The sequence below is a fragment of the Stegostoma tigrinum genome, chromosome 18, assembly GCF_030684315.1.
Source record: "Stegostoma tigrinum isolate sSteTig4 chromosome 18, sSteTig4.hap1, whole genome shotgun sequence".
NCBI lineage: Eukaryota > Metazoa > Chordata > Chondrichthyes > Orectolobiformes > Stegostomatidae > Stegostoma > Stegostoma tigrinum.
The window spans coordinates 20,666,547-20,683,552 of NC_081371.1; the positions used below are offsets into that span (position 1 = coordinate 20,666,547).

Genomic DNA, 17,006 nt, shown 5'->3' on the forward strand with positions numbered 1-17,006 from the left:
GCAAACTCTATTAATAACTTGGATATGTTGTGCTTAATATCCTCATCCAGTTTTGCAGAGAACGTAGTGTCAGTTTGGTAGTTATCATGTGTAGTTCAAGACAGCTTTCTACTCTAGAAAAGCCTGAACCTTTGTCCTTACTTTGGCAGAGTGGCTGGAATGTTATGCTGCCTTCCCAGTGTCAGGCTAAAAACACCTTTATTGGTGAAGAACAACTCAGAGTGTAAGAGGAATGATCCAATTGTCATGATCTGCATTAGAAGTGGTGAAGAGGGGAGCAAAACATTAGCATGAGATAATCCAATAAATAAATTCTCTTTTTGTCAGTTTACCCAATGAACTGTATCCAATCTGGTTTGATTTGAGTTTAAGATTCTTGTGTAAATATGAACGGTCCTGCTTTCAAACTTGATATGGAATCCAATTTTATTTTAGTTACTTCTTTGCTTAGTTGATTTTTCACAGGGAGATTGCTAATGAACTGCTTCATTATATTATCTCTGGTTCCAAATTGTCATAATTTGCTTGATTAGTACAAAGGTATTTTTCCGGGCCACCATTGCCCATTTGCTCCAAAATGTATTTAGGTTTAAAACCCTTAGAACTTGTGAACAAAAGCAATAATTCTAATTTTTTTTTCTCTTGTTGCTGTATCTGTTAGTCTAGCCACTGTTAGGGGCCCTGTAAACTATTTTCACCTGTTTTTTGATCTTTGGTATTCCAAATCTCCATCCATTATGATTCTACTTTCTGATCTTATGAGCCAAGATTCTTTCTCACTGTTGTGTTGTCCTTCACTGTTGATGCTTTTTGCATTACACGGCTCCTTTTTACGTTGTGTCTGTCTTTTTGAACTGTTGTGTACACTGGAATGTTTGTTTCCCAATCTTGATCACTTTATAACCATGCCATTTAACTTTGTTTGTCCCACCAACTCTTAATGTGTATGTGTTTAGGTGTTCAGATGAGCCTTTTTTAAAACCACTATTTGCATGACTTTTTTTTAGATGTACCATTGCTGTCAATTTCTGTATCATACTGCTGGTCTTCCTTTAAATTCTTGCACTGTTCTATAATTTGACTTGCTTTTTGATTTCTAAGTTTTCCTTCTGTTCTCCCCCAAGTTTAATTCCCAATCTGTACCTCTAGGATTATAATCACCAAGATGTTGATTTTGGGCCAATTTTATTAGAACATAGAACAGTACAGCACAGAACAGGCCCTTCAGCCCACGATGTTGTGCCGACCCTTGATCCTCGTGTATGCATCCTCAAATTTCTGTGACCATATGCATGCCCAGCAGTCTCTTAAATGACCCCAATGACCTTGCTTCCACAACTGCTGCTGGCAATGCATTCCATGCTCTCTCAACTCTCTGTGTAAAGAACCCGCCTCTGACATCCCCTCTATACTTTCCTCCAACCAGCTTAAAACTATGACCCCTCGTGTTAGCCATTTCTGCCCTGGGAAATAGTCTCTGGCTATCAACTCTATCTGTGCCTCTCATTATCTTGTATACCTCAATTAGGTCCCCTCTCCTCCTCCTTTTCTCCAATGAACAGCTCTGCCTGATGAGTTGAAACCCATTATTCCTCTGCCACAAGGTCACATTTTTGATTCTGTAATTAGATTTACCCTACACCAGTTGATGCATAGCTCAACTAATAATCTAAGGATGATTGCGCTTGAGGTTCTTTGGGAACCACTCCTCAATGTCTTTGAGTAGAACATTATTTCTACTTATGGTTGTATCTATGTTGGTTCTAATGCAGACTGTGACAACTGGATCATTCCTCTTGTACTCCAAAGTTGTTCTTCACCTCCAGGCTGTTCTTAGTCTGACACTGGGAAGGCAGCATAACATTCCAGGCATTCTGCTGTGTTGGGACAAAGGCTCAGGCTTTTCTACAGTAGAGTGATGTCTTGAACCACACATGACAACTAACCAAACTGACACCACTTCTGAACTCAAGTTTTATGGCTACTCCTTGGTTCAAGTGTCAAGGTAACGCTTGTCTTCCCTGATACCGTGCAATGTCTATACATTAGACACCAGCTCAACCACTAAGCTGCAGTTCCTGAAGATGCAGATATTTATTTATGGATATAATTACCCTGAATCTCAATACTTCTGAGAGTGTCTCAAGTGATGCTTGTGCTATATCACCTCTGCTGCCACACCTTTACTTGATCTAGTTTAAAATTATATATGAAATATGTACAAAATAATTTCCAGATAAATGAAATAATTGCCTGTGACATGAATATTGCGGGTATTGCAGAGAAAAAGCAACATATTTGTAACCACTGTAATGTATAGCCACTTAGATCAAATTCCAAAGTTTTCCCTTGCTTTTTATTGTGTGAACTGTTACTCTGGTTAACCAATTTTGTTTGGCTTTTGCCAGCATGTTTCTCCTGGTTCCAGTGTTGTCGTCTTTCTGGATTTGCCAATTAAACTAGCCTGTGTTGGCTTCAATGTTCTGCTCTGTCCAAATTTTAAAACTGTAACTTTCCCCAACTTGACAAGGCTCCTCTATAACATTCCACTATGATTGCTGCTGTTTCACATCATATTACCTATAAAAAAAGTTATACAATTCCCTCAGTCTAGAATTCTATTCTTTTTACTGTCTACATTTCTATCTCTGTCGGTTGCCTTTACCAGCATCCACTGGCTGCATGTTGTGAAACAAAAGCTTACTTGAGCAAAACAATAAAGATGTGGTATAATTTAGGTACAAAAATCAATCAAGTAGGAAACCTGGTAATGTGCACAGTTGTAACTTCAGTATGCTTTGCACATATGTTTGGGCTTTGTGATAATCAGCCAATGCTGCCTGCCATCATGTATTCTGAGAGTTACTGCAGCTGACTTGAAAATGTGTATGGATTAGATGAATTGGTGAAAATCAAGTATTTATGATTTCAGCTGATGATAATACTGGACGAGTCAGATACCGGATTGGGTCCTGGCTTGATGGATCATAAGTTAAATTTTTGCAATTGATTACAATGGTGGCTAGTCACTAAACGTAGTCCCACAAGCCGACAAGTGGTTTTCACCCAACAACCACAAACTTATTACAGGAAAGAAAAGCGAAGATACATCTATACAGGTATTTATAGACAGACACAGACACATGGGGTTGGAGGGGGTGAATAGAAAGAACTTGACATAAACTGCAGAGCTAAGTTTTGATCGTTTCTCTGTAATACCTGTTATAGGTACTCAATACCAGAAATATATCACTCCTATTTCAGCTCTTTTATTTCTTGCTTGACTGACTCTTTGCAGTTCTTCTGCTGGAATCCTGTGACAGTTTTACAAATTGTTTCTGGTTCTGCTGACTTAAACCTCTTAGAATAGAATATCATTTATTGTCACGTGTAGTCTAGTACGGAAGTTTGGAGTATAAGGACAAGTTGACAGTGTCATCCCATATGGTGGGATCTTAGGTGTAGGGTACTTCAGTATAGATCTTCGATATACATGTTAAAAGAAAGGAAAAGAAGTTACATTACTTGGTTATTCATAGTATAAGTTAGAAAATTGAGAATGTAGTAACAAAGCTAAGCATTACAACCTTTCAGTAGATCAGTGCAGGGAGAGTTTCAACATGTGGCCTGCCCAGGTCACAAGCTGTTGACCGCCTGCACCAGTCCCCAGTGTGACAGCTGCCACGTTGCTCAGGCCTCCAGTCTGTTGGCTGACTCCACATCGCTCGGGCCTCCAGCCCGCTTTACCTCTGGAAAGAAGATCGAGGGGTCAATGGGAGAAAAGAGAAGAAAATGGGAAATAAACAGGAGCTCCTCAGTTCTGAGAAATTAAAAACTTAGCTATCGAGAGCAAGATTACTATTCAGGAAAGCCAGGGGCACCTTTGAGGGAGATGAAAGACTTTTGGTTTGTAGTGTATTTATTTCAGTGCACAAGGCCTGACTGGTAAGGCAGATGAGCTCAGAGCATAGATTAGCTGTTGGAACTGGGATAATATAGCCATAACAGAAACATAAGGCCATAAGACATTGGAGTGGAAGTAAGGCCATTCGGCCTATCAAGTCCGCTCTGCCATTTAAATCATGGCTGATGGGCATTTCAACTCCACTTCCCTGCACTCTCCCCGTAGCTCTTGATTTCCTTGTGAGATCAAGAATTTGATCTGCCTTGAAGGCATCCAACGTCCCGGCCTCCACTGCACTCCGTGGCAATGAATTCCACAAGCCCACCACACTCTGGCTGAAGAAATGTCATCTCATTTCAGTTTTAAATTTACCCCCTCTAATTTTAAGGCTGTGCCCACGGGTCCTAGTCTCCCCGCCTCACGTAAACAACTTCTCGGCATCCACCCCTTCTAAACCATACGTTATCTTGTAAGTTTCTATTAGATCTCCCCTCAACCTTCTAAACTCTAATGAATACAATCTCAGGATCCTTAGCCGTTCATCATACGTTAAACCTACCATTCCAGGGATCATCCGTGTGAATCTCCGCTGGACACACTCCAGGGCTAGTATGTCCTTCCTGAGGTGTGGGGCCCAAAATTGGACACAGTATTCTAAATGGGGCCTAACTAGAGCTTTATAAAGCCTCAGAAGCACATTGCTGCTTTTTAGTATTCCAACTCCCTTGAGATAAATGACAACATTACATTCCCTTTCTTAATTACGGACTCTACCTGCAAGTTAACCTTTAGAGAATCCTGGACCAACATTCCCAGATCCCTTTGTACTTTTGCTTTGCGAATTTTCTCACCATTTAGAAAATAGTCCATGCCTGTGTTCTTTTTTTCCAAAGTGCAAAACCTCACATTTACTCACATTGAATTTCATCAGCCATTTCCTGGACCACTCTCCTAAACTGTCTAAATCTTCCTGCAGCTTCCCCGCCTCCTCAGTACTACCTGCCTGTCCACCTATCTTTGTATCATCGGCAAACTTCACCAGATTGCCCCCAGTCCCTTCATCCAGATAATTAATGTATAAGGTTAACAGCTGCGGCCCCAACACTTAACCCTGTGGGACACCACTATTCACCGGTTGCCATTCCGAAAAACAGCCTTTTATCCCAACTCTCTGCCTTCTGTCAGACAGCCAATCCTCAATCCAAGCCAGTAGCTCACTTCGAACACCATGGGCCCTCATCTTGCTCAGCAGCCTCCCGTGAGGCACCGTATCAAAGGCTAATATAGCCATAAGAGAAACATGGCTGAGAGAAGGGCAGGATTGGCAGGTCAATGTTCCAGAATACAGAAGCTACAGCTGTGATGGAAGGACAAATAAGCAAGGAGGAGGAATTGCCCTTTTGATAAGGGAGGACATAACAACAATGCTTAGAGAGGATATTATAAAAGAGTCCTAAAGTGAAGCCATGTGGTTAAACTTAGAAACAAGAAGGAGATGGTCACTGTGTTGGGACTGTATTATAGACCTCAAATAGCTAGTGGGTACTAGAGGAGCAACTGTAGAGAGATTGCAGATACCTCTAGGAATAAGAGTAGTATTGGTTGGAGATTTTAATTTCCCTTGTATTGTCTGGGCCACCTAGAATGTAAAAGGTCTGGGTGGGTGGAATTTGTCAAATGTGTCCAAGAAAGTTTCCTAAATCAATATGGAGTGGGGCCTATTTGGACCTCACATACATTGCGACCCTGGACTTCCTCTTAAGAAATGAGGTTGGGCAAGTGACTGAAGTGTGAGTTGGAGAGCACTTTGGATCCGCTGACCATAAGTCTCATAGTTTTAATATAGTTAGTTATGGAAAAAGACAGGACAGGTCCACAGGTTAAGGTGCTGAACAGGAGTAGGACCAATTTTGAGGCCATTAGGCAGGATCTACCAGCGGTCGATTGGGTGAGTCTGAAGGAAAAGGAATGACTGGCAAATGGAAGCCTTTAAAAGTGTGATATCAAGAGCCCAGGGACAGATTGTCCCTGTTAGGCTGAAGTGAAAAGCTGGCAGGTTTAGGGATCCCTGATTGCCAAGGGATATTGAAGCTCTGGTCAGGAAAATGATGAAGGCATACATAGGGTTTAAGCTATCAGGCACAAGTGAATGCCGAGATGAGTATAAAAAGTGTAAGACCACATCTAACATTAAGATTGACAAGTCGCCAGGCCCGGATCAGATTTGTCCTCGGCTGCTTTGGGAAGCGAGAAATGCAATTGCTTCGCCACTTGCGAAGATCTTTGCATCCTCGCTCTCCACTGGAGTCGTACCTGAGGACTGGAGAGAGGCAAATGTAATTCCTCTCTTCAAGAAAGGAAATAGGGAAATCCCCGGCAATTATAGACCGGTAAGTCTCACGTCTGTCGTCTGCAAGGTGTTAGAAAGGATTCTGAGGGATAAGATTTATGACCATCTGGAAGAGCACGGCTTGATCAAATACAGTCAACACGGCTTTGTGAGGGGTAGGTCATGCCTTACAAACCTTATCGAGTTTTTTGAGGATGTGACTAGAAAAGTTGATGAGGGTCGAGCTGTGGATGTGGTGTATATGGACTTCAGTAAGGCATTTGATAAGGTTCCCCATGGTAGGCTCATTCAGAAGGTCAGGAGGAATGGGATACAGGGGAACTTAGCTGCTTGGATACAGAATTGGCTGGCCAACAGAAGACAGCGAGTGGTAGTAGAAGGAAAATATTCTGCCTGGAAGTCAGTGGTGAGTGGAGTTCCACAGGGCTCTGTCCTTGGGCCTCTACTGTTTGTAATTTTTATTAATGACTTGGACGAGGGAATTGAAGGATGGGTCAGCAAGTTTGCAGACGACACAAAGGTCGGAGGTGTCGTTGACAGTGTAGAGGGCTGTTGTAGGCTGCAGCGGGACATTGACAGGATGCAGAGATGGGCTGAGAGGTGGCAGATGGAGTTCAACCTGGATAAATGCGAGGTGATGCATTTTGGAAGGTCGAATTTGAAAGCTGAGTACAGGATTAAGGATAGGATTCTTGGCAGCGTGGAGGAACAGAGGGATCTTGGTGTGCAGATACATAGATCCCTTAAAATGGCCACCCAAGTGGACAGGGTTGTTAAGAAAGCATATGGTGTTTTGGCTTTCATTAACAGGGGGATTGAGTTTAAGAGTCGTGAGATCTTGTTGCAGCTCTATAAAACTTTGGTTAGACCGCACTTGGAATACTGCGTCCAGTTCTGGGCGCCCTATTATAGGAAAGATGTGGATGCTTTGGAGAGGGTTCAGAGGAGGTTTACCAGGATGCTGCCTGGACTGGAGGGCTTATCTTATGAAGAGAGGTTGACTGAGCTCGGTCTCTTTTCATTGGAGAAAAGGAGGAGGAGAGGGGACCTAATTGAGGTATACAAGATAATGAGAGGCATAGATAGAGTTGATAGCCAGAGACTATTTCCCAGGGCAGAAATGGCTAGCACGAGGGGTCATAGTTTTAAGCTGGTTGGTGGAAAGTATAGAGGGGATGTCAGAGGCAGGTTCTTTACGCAGAGAGTTGTGAGAGCATGGAATGCGTTGCCAGCAGCAGTTGTGGAAGCAAGGTCATTGGGGACATTTAAGAGACTGCTGGACATGTATATGGTCACAGAAATTTGAGGGTGCATACATGAGGATCAATGGTTGGCACAACATTGTGGGCTGAAGGGCCTGTTCTGTGCTGTACTGTTCTATGTTCTAAGTGGGAAATCTGAAGAGCACAACGAGAATATGAGATGGTTTCAGCAGATGAGGTTAAAGATAATCCCAAGAGATTCTGTAGCTATAATAAGAGTAAAAGTGTGGCTAAGGAGAGAATAGATCCCCTTAAAGATTAGCATGGCCATCTATGTGTGGAGCTACAGGAGATGGGGGATTTTTAATGAATATTCCTCCTCCGTGTTTAGTGAGGAGAGAATCATGGATGCTAAGGAAATGAGGGAAACAAGTGGGGCTGTTTTGGACCTCACGCACATTGCCAGAGAAGAGTTTAGTCTTTAAGTGCATTAAGGTGGATAAATTCCCTGAGCCTGATCATCCATCCTCTGGTTGTGGGAGGCTAGGGAAGAAATGACAGTGGCCCTTGCAGAGATTTTTGCTTTATCTTTAGCCACTAGTGAAGTTTCAGAAGACTGGAAGGCGGCTAATGTTCCATCGTTTAAGAAACATAGCAAAGATAAACCAGGGAACATCAGTGGTAGGCAAGTTATTGGAGAGGATATTGAGGGATAGGATCAACCAACATTTGGAGAGTCAAGGTCTGATTAGACATAGTCAGCATGGAAGTGTGCTTGGGAAGTCAAGTCTGACAAATCTTAGTTTTTCGAAGAGGTAACCAAGAGGACAGATGAGGCTAGGGCCATGGAGGTTGTCTACATGGACTTTTGTAAAGACCTTTGACCTGGTCCCATGCAGCAAGCTAGTCAGATTGGCCAAGTTAGGACTTCATTCCTTGGAACGTAGGAGAATGAGGAGTAATCTTATGGAGGTGTATAAAATCATGAGGGGCATACATAGGATGAATGCATATAGATGTTTCCACAGGGATGGGGAATTAAAAACGAGAGGGTTTAGGTTTAAGGTGAGAGGGGATAGATTTAAGAAGGACCTGAGGGGCAACTTCTTCACACAGTGTGATGTGTTTATGGAATGGGCTGCTGGAGGACGTGGTTGAGACAGGTACAGTAGCAACATTGAAAATAAAATGGATAGGTACATGGATGAGAAGGGTTCAGAGGGATATGGATCAAATGTGGGCAGTTGAAACTACCTGAGTGGGCATCATGGTCAGCCTGAACCAGTTTGAGCCACAGGGCTTGCTTCCAAGCTGTATCATTCTGACTCTAAAATTGTCTGAATTTGACAACTTAATAAACTAAAAATCTTCTACAAGGTAAAAAAAAAATTCTTTTCAATTGAGAACATGATTCTACTGAACTAAAGTCAAATTCTCCTGTTCTGTTTCTTTATCTTAAGCTCAACACTCTAAAAATTCATTAATAGATTATATTGGTATCCTGCTCTGCATGTAACTGAATCACTTGCTTGTTTGAACGTGATGTGTTTGGGTCACTTTTCCAAATGACAGTCTGACCACAAGCACAAGTTATTACAGGACTCAAAACCAAATCAATCTGCCTCTGTTTTAAAACCCAAATTCCCAATTGGATGATTGTATATGTCGTACACCTTTTTTAATATGTATTCAAAAATTGTTACATTTTCATTGAACTTATCCTCCTTTTTCCTTTTCTCAAAGGGTATAATTTCTGTAAATGGGTCAGTTGTACCTCCTGGACAGAGCTATACAACAGCTGGTCTGCCTGGAGAAGGTAAAGAATTTATTATGTGCTGCATCACTCCTTACAGGGAAAATAAACATTTTGTAATAGTTTACTGTTACTCATCAAAAACAGAATCCCCTACCTGAATATTATCATATATTTGAGTGTTAAACATGAGTTTTCCATTGCTGGTGAGTAAAAGCTGTGTAATGGATGAGTAGTGTGTTTTATGTGTTCTTTGTAAAACAAAAATGAAAATTCTAAACAAACTGCCTCTGATACTTTTCCTGTTAGCTGCTTACCTTGTGACTGTCAAATTTACTTGATTGGTATGCTGACAATTCAGAACTTTAAAATTTTGATTAGCAGCTTGCAGCCTTAAGACAGGCTTACTCATTGTTGTTACAAAAGCATTAAATCAGTCCAAGTTTATAAGCTCTAAGTGAGCAGTTATGTTTTGAACATAGTTAACCATGTGATCTGCATCTAACTTCTTGAAGTGCTAATTTATAAATATATTTGCTATTTTCTCTTCCTTTTCCTATTCCAGGTCATATCCCACAGCTAGGAGACATTAATATGGCTTTTTCAGAAGGTAATTTGGGCTGTCCTGTGCTAGTGTCACAGTCTCATGAGGAAGGTGTCATAGAGTCAAACACAACTGTAACTACTGCAACTGGAAGTGGAGTTGTTAAAATGGGACGTTTTCAGGTAATAGTTAAGTCTCAAAATCTGGAGGCAATGGAGGACAATGATACTTCATTATTAGCGCTTTTGATTAACTCCGGATACCCCGGGGGGCATCACTGATAACGAAGTAGTTTTTGAAGTGCAATTGCTTTTTTTTTGACCATAGTCTAATGTCAATTTGACTGCAAACTTCTGGCTTGCTGGTTTATGATTTCAGCTTGACCCATAGACAATGTTGAATGACTACAGCATTTTCTTTGGAAAAGCATAGACATATTTGTCCTGACATAATCTATATTTTTGTCTGCCAGTTTCATTTGGGGAGTGACATGCAAGTTTTAATAGTTAGGAAAGTAAAGCAAAGAGGTTGTGTTAACTTTCAAAACTCAGTGGTTTCCAATTATTAGCTTTCTGATGGTGTTGTGCTGACGAGGTGAAAAGGAGATGTTTTGCTACTTATGGAATCTGCAAGAATGTAGTTAAACAAATTGAGACCTAGAAATTGCTATATGTGATCAAAACTTCCCATGGTCAATGTATTTTGAACACCATGCACCCCTCCACTAGACTCCATTCAAGTAGAAATTATTAAACTGATTAGAACTTTGCTCTGAAGACTTGATCTTAGTGTAAACTACCTTGTAAAGTTACAACTTTTGAATGATTTATTAACTAATTTGATTGTTGTACTGAGCTTACTGTTAATGCTGTAGCAACCTTCTTGCCCTGAAAAATGATTTTTTTGTGTTTAATGTTAAACTTCTGATAATGTTTTCAATTTAAAGCAAAAAAGTGGCAGTTTTGTTGCACTTTTCACAATGGCCAGTTGTATCAAAGCACTTCTCAGAGCCATAGTTGATGGAACCCAAATTGATTTGATGCTTAAGCTTCTGCTTTAATCTGTCCCAATTATTTATTTTGCTCTCTGCAAATCTTAATATATAGTAAAGAATATCAGTGTATTTTAATTTGTTGACGACTTACCATGCTGTCCAAAGGGTGTATGTTCTGAAACCCCGTTTGCATGTCACCACATTCAAATTAAACATGAGAAAGGGGGAATTCACAAAATTTGCAAGATCTTTTCACATAGTTGTATTCCAGGTCAGTGGTGAAATGCTATCATTTTGTCACTGACTTGAAATATGAACCATTCCTTGCAGATTCCAGCCATGGAAATATGTTGAATGGAAGAAATGGATTTGAGATCAATATGCTTGAAAAAGAAATGAGACCAAAATGAAGATGTTTGGATTTCTGATGGAATGCTGTTTGTTATATTTTTAATGTCAGTCATCTTAGTGATCTGTCACTTCTTTGCCCACATATTTTATTGCCTTGTGAGATTTAGAGCATATTATGGATGTGAGCATAAGAAAAGGTCATCAGCCCACACCTTAGAGGAATGTTCAGTCAGGTTTGAATACTCAAATATGGTGGCTCAGTTGTTTCTTGACTCAGAAGATTGTGGGTTTGTTATAGGATTCGAGTACAAACATCAGAGCTGGCGCTCCATTAAAATACTGAGTGACTGCTGCCCTTGCAGGCACTGTTTAGTGAAGCTATCTTAGCTACACTGCCTGCATATTTGACTACTTGTATTTTTTTAGTATAGATTTTGAATTTCTTCACTTTTATGTGCCAAATCTGAATGAAGTTTTGTTTGAAGAAACACTCAGTAATTTTTTTTGTTGTAGGTTTCTGTTGCAACAGATGATGTCTTGTATCAAGAAGCAAATGATAAGCAGGAAGAAAGTAAGCTGAAACATGTGTCAGATGAGTCTTGCTTTTCTGGAAGCAGTCCTGAAAGTACAGTGATTAAATCTGAACATGACAGTCACGAAGATGTGGTGGATAGTGTCTCAGTAACTCAAAGCAAAAACAACAGATCTCTGCCATACCATGAACACCAAGAACAGGAGCCAGCTCATAAGGCAAATATAGGACGATTCCGGGTCACGACACGACGAGACACTGTTGGCCGCTTTTCAGTATCAAGGACACAGGATGAAGTGACGTATGAAGCTGGCTTGGGAGTCGCCCCTTACGTTCCTTTGAGCACTGCTCCATTGACGGTAATTTCCTCTGTGGCAGTGGATCTCTTTAGAGCTTCAGATCAAATTTTACCATCAAAAGAATCAACTGGTACAGATCAGTATGTACATGTGAATGGACCAGTTCTGCAGGAGACAGGACAGCAACCTTGTTCTAAGGAACAGGATCAAATGCAGGTTGATAGTGCAGGGAGCTCAGTCTCCCCCCACTCGCCAGAATCAAAGAGTGCCACCATTGTACAGAACCTTACCAATTCTTTTAATTCCTCCTACATGAGCAGTGATAATGATTCAGAAATTGAAGATGAAGACATGCGAAAAGAACTCCACAGGTTGAGGGACAAGTAGGTATCTGGTTACTTTTCTTTCAGACCTGTTAGAAACTGTCTGATGTAATCAATGCATTTAATCCAGTTTCCAACAGTTAATTTTTTTAGTAACAGCTATTGCAAATATTCTTTGAAAAATCAACTGTCTGATAGAGCGTTCAATGCATTGTAGCCTTGAAAGTTTTAGACTTGCGTCTCATTCCATACAAAATGTAGAACAATTTTAATATATGCTGGTTTGTCATTAATACTTTTTTAAACCTTTCCTGAACAAATGACAGTTCAAGAATGATCAATAAATGACCAGTGTTTATTCATGGACACATTGCTACTTGAGAGAACATCATGGAGAAGTTCTGTCCTTTCACCAAATCAGCCGAAGAGAAACATGGCCAGCAATGATGGATAGTTCAGAATGATTTTTCTCTCACTATCTTAGAGACAATGTGGTCAGTTACATTGTCTGCACTGCTACTTCACCTCGCAAACAGTGCTGACTACCAGAGCCTATTTGATGTCCTGGGTCATTCTTGTGGTTTTTATCGCAGGTATCAGACATCTGTCCTGCCAAATGTGCAATTAAATGGCAATTTCTTGATGTTAAAACAGTTCCTCATTCTTTTAAACATGCTATCCTGATATTGCTCATCTGATGATTATTCCTGTTTTAGTTGCTGGAATATATGGGACCATACAGTAGGATTACTTGGAGGGGAAAAACTGAGAAATATGTTGAACCCAAATGAATTTGTATATTAAAATTGACCGATTCTATTTTGATAAAGTTAGAGTTAAATACTTCACTTTATTTGATGCCCTTGCTGTGACTACCTTCTCCCTCATCAATGTTAGACTGCAACATTTTAAATTTAATTCAGTATCCACAATCTTTGTGAATTAGTGTTGGGCTATTAGGGGAGGGTAAAGTCCAGATTTCCACTATCCTCTTTAGTATAAAATGTTTGAAATTCAACTTGTAACTGGCCTTACTTGAATCTGGTGTCCTGTGTCTTGTGCTGTATATTTCCTTTACCAGATTAACTTCTCCACTGTTTAAAATAGACACATACTCATTGGTCAAAAAGTAATGACCATTAGTAATTTGTATTCGTCATCATTGCCGGTTGTAACTTTGCTTACTCCCTGTGATATTCTATAAATGAAGTGCAGGTGAAAAACTGCTGCCCATTTTTTTGCATTCTATTTAATTTAGCAAACGCAGCATTAGTCCCAGAAACCTAAACGTCTGTTTGGGAGTTTGGAATGTTTGGTGAATGAGTTGAGATTTTTGTTTCTCTGCCCTCCTTGAATTTTACTGAGTCTTTGGAGATAGCGAGAATTTCAGATGCTGGAGTCAGAATCAACAGTCTGAAGCTGGAGGAACACAGCTGGTCAGGTACTATCAGAGGAGTAGGAATGTGAACATTTTGGATCAGGACCCTTCAGAATTAGGGAGGGGGAAGGGAGCTGGGAAATAAATAGAGGGAGGATGGGTGAGGCTGGGGAAAGCTAGGTGGGGTGGTGATAGGTGGATGCAAGTAGGGGTAGTGGGGATTGGTCAGTGTGAGTGGTGGGCTGGATAGGTGGGGAAGAAGATGGACAGGCTGTGTAAGGTCAAGGAGGTAGAGATGAGAGGGAGGTTTGGATGCGGGATGAGGCTGTGGGTGGGGAAATTTTTAAAACTGCTGAATTCTGTGTTCAGGCCATTGGGCTGGAGGATCCTGAAGTAGAATATGAGGTGTTGCAGTTTGTGGATGGCATCATTGTGACACTGGAGGTGACCCAGGATGGACATGTCGTCAAGGGAGTGGGAGGGGGTAGTTAAAATGGTTAGTGGCCAGAAGGTGATGTTGACTATCATGTACGGTGCTCATATGCTCCACGAAATAGTGCCCGAGTCTGCGCTTGTTCTCACCAACGTACCAGAGGCAGTGGATACAGTAGTCCAAGTTGGAGAATATAAGGTGAGCCCCTGTTGGAAATGAAAAGTTTGTTTTGGGCCCAGAGTGGAGGTGAGGGGCTGAGGTTTAGGGGCAGGTGTAGCATTTCCTGCAGTTGCAGGTAAAGGTGCCAGGTGTGTTGGGGTTAGAGGAGAGTGTGGAGTGGACTAAGGAGCCAGTGAGTAGTCCCTACGAAAAGCAGATGGGGTGGGGAGGGAAATCTCTGTTTGGCCATGGGGTCGGATTATAGTTGGCTGAAGTGGTGGAAGATGATATGCTGAATGCGGAGGTTGGTGGGGTGGTATGCGAGGACCGGGGGAACTTTGTCTTTATTTTTGTTTGGGGTAGGGGTTTTGAGGGAAGAAGTGTAGGAAATGCAAGAGAAGTGGTTGAGGGTGTTTTTGATCACCGGAGGGATGCTTGTGAGTGGAGTGCTCCATCTTGGGAGCACATGTGGCAGTGGTGGAGGAATTGGCAATATGGTTTCACATTATTCAGGAGGGTGGATGAGAGGAGGTATAGTCCAGCAAATCATTCTCTGCCACGTCCGCCACCTACAATCCGACCCCACGACCAAGAAAGATTTCCCTCCCCACTCCTGCCTGCTCGTAGGGACTGCTCACTCCATGACTCTCCCTCATCTGCTCCACATTCCCCACTAACTCCCCACTAATCCCACCTGGCACCTTTCCCTGCAACAGCAGGAAGTGCTACACCTGCGCTTACACCACCTCCCTCACCTCCATTCAAGGCCCAAAGTGAACTTTTCATTTCAGACAGGTACTCACCTGTACATTCTCCATCTTGGATTACTGTATCTATTGCTCCCGATGTACTGGAGGCCACTTTGGTGAGACCAAGCGCAGGCTCGGACAATTTCGTGGAGGGTGTGTGCTCTGTATGCGATAATCGACAACACCTTCTAGTCGCTAACTATTTTAACTCCCTTCCCACTCCTTTGATGACCTGTTCATCCTGGGCTGCCTCCAGTGTCACAAGGACACCACACGCAAACTGGAGGAGCAACTCCTCATTCCGCCTCAGGAACTTATCACCAAATACACCTACCTTTCCCCAGCCCCATCCATCCTCCCTCTTGCGTCCTTGACCTGACACAACCTGTTTACCTTCTCTCCCCTCTAGCCGATCTCCATCCTTGCCCCAGCCGATGCCCAGTTCTGAAGAAGGGTCCCGACCCGAAATGTCAACCTTCCGACTCCTCTGATACTTCCTGACATGCTGTGTTCCTCCAGCTTCTCACTGTATTACTGAGACTTTTCCCTGGTTAACGCACGTTTTTGAATGATGGGACCTGCTCCTTTGTCCTTCAGTTTGTTGACCACTGTTGTGGGTGAGATTAGTGATGTAGGTCGCTGGGTCCTTTGTAGCCTTTTGAGACTGTAAATATGGAAGTTCACTCAGGTAATCGTTGCAATTGGTAGTTGTTCACTAACAATATTTTCATAGTGCATGCTATCATGGAGAATGGCTAACTGTTGCCATGCAGACATACCCTGCTCTGTTTGGTATCTGTATTTTCCCTATCTCAGTCCTTTTATCAGGTTAGCCAAAGTAACATGCAGCTAACAGTTTATTTTCTCAAAATAATGCACTATCCCAAACTAATGTATTTCAGACATTTGAAGGAGATCCAGGAGTTGCAGTCAAGACAGAAGCTGGAGATAGAGGAACTCTATATCAAATTGGGTAAAGCACCACCAGCTGTAATAATTCCACCTGCAGCACCCCTGTCTGGACGTCGTAGACGGCCCACTAAAGGGAAAAGCAACAAATCTAGTCGAAGCAGTTCCCAAGGACAAAAGAGTCCTTTACCATCTGGTAGGTGACGGTTAGCACCTGTTTTGATTACTTTTTTTCTTCTGTCCTGACTTGTTTTCTGCTGATACATGTAGCTGATGTTCTATTGCAGGATCCTTAACTGCTCAGAGTACTGCTTCAGTTTTAACATCACAGCAGATGCTTTTGCCACCCCCAAGTACGCAAGAATTCACTGTTTCTGGACAAGGTCAATTGCTGAAACCATCACCATCTAGTGAAAATTTGTACTCTGCTTACACCAGTGAAGGGGTGATTTCTGGACAAAGTGCGCCTGGAACTGCACAAGGTAAGAATCTTGCTAATAATGTGACACATGCTATCTATTTGACAATTTAAAATTATATCCCAGTTCTTGGTGTAATATGCATACTTGAGTAGGCACATTTTATTTCTTTGATCATTTGAATTTAAAGGAAAGTCCATGCATCTAAATAGTGGCGAAAGTGCATTGCTGAACTGCACTTCTTTACTGAGATGTCTGCCAATACATGATAGAATTAAGGCAGTTGACCTGATGGAAGTACCAACAAACAGGCATGTACACAGTTATTGAAATTGTCATCCTGTAAACTCCTGTCTCAAAGATGATTTCACTACCTGAAGTGATCTTGTTGTAAAATGCGCTTTCATGTAGCGTTCTAATGAATTCCAAGTCTCATTCTTCATCGTTTTTGGCTAATGCTTTCTGTACTGTTTGTTAAGTACACAACTGTTTGACTACTTTACTTAGCTTTTGCCAATGCAGTTGTCCTAATTCCATCATTTATAAAGTAAACGTGTGAAGTTCTTTGGGCCTGTGTGTAGAGATGAGGTTTCTGCTTTTGGGTCTGCTCTGTCCACCTGAGTTACAATGCTTCGTTTGTAAAGCTGTTTTCTCCACTCTGAGCATTGGCTTAAATTATGCTCCATGTGATATACCATGTTTGGTAG

The 17,006-nt window shown here is 41.7% G+C and overlaps 1 protein-coding gene across 12 annotated transcripts in view; it reads left to right on the forward strand.

Moving 5' to 3' along the window:
* The window catches only part of wnk1b (WNK lysine deficient protein kinase 1b), a 189,365-nt gene that overhangs the window by 151,511 nt on the left and 20,848 nt on the right, over positions 1 to 17,006 (forward strand). For all 12 annotated transcript variants that reach the window (XM_048549635.2, XM_048549630.2, XM_048549632.2 and 9 more), the window contains 5 exons: positions 9,200 to 9,272; positions 9,775 to 9,935; positions 11,612 to 12,312; positions 15,874 to 16,076; positions 16,168 to 16,362. In XM_048549635.2, coding sequence (XP_048405592.2) covers positions 9,200 to 9,272; positions 9,775 to 9,935; positions 11,612 to 12,312; positions 15,874 to 16,076; positions 16,168 to 16,362 — 1,333 coding nt within the window. The remainder of the gene's footprint in view (positions 1 to 9,199; positions 9,273 to 9,774; positions 9,936 to 11,611; positions 12,313 to 15,873; positions 16,077 to 16,167; positions 16,363 to 17,006) is intronic.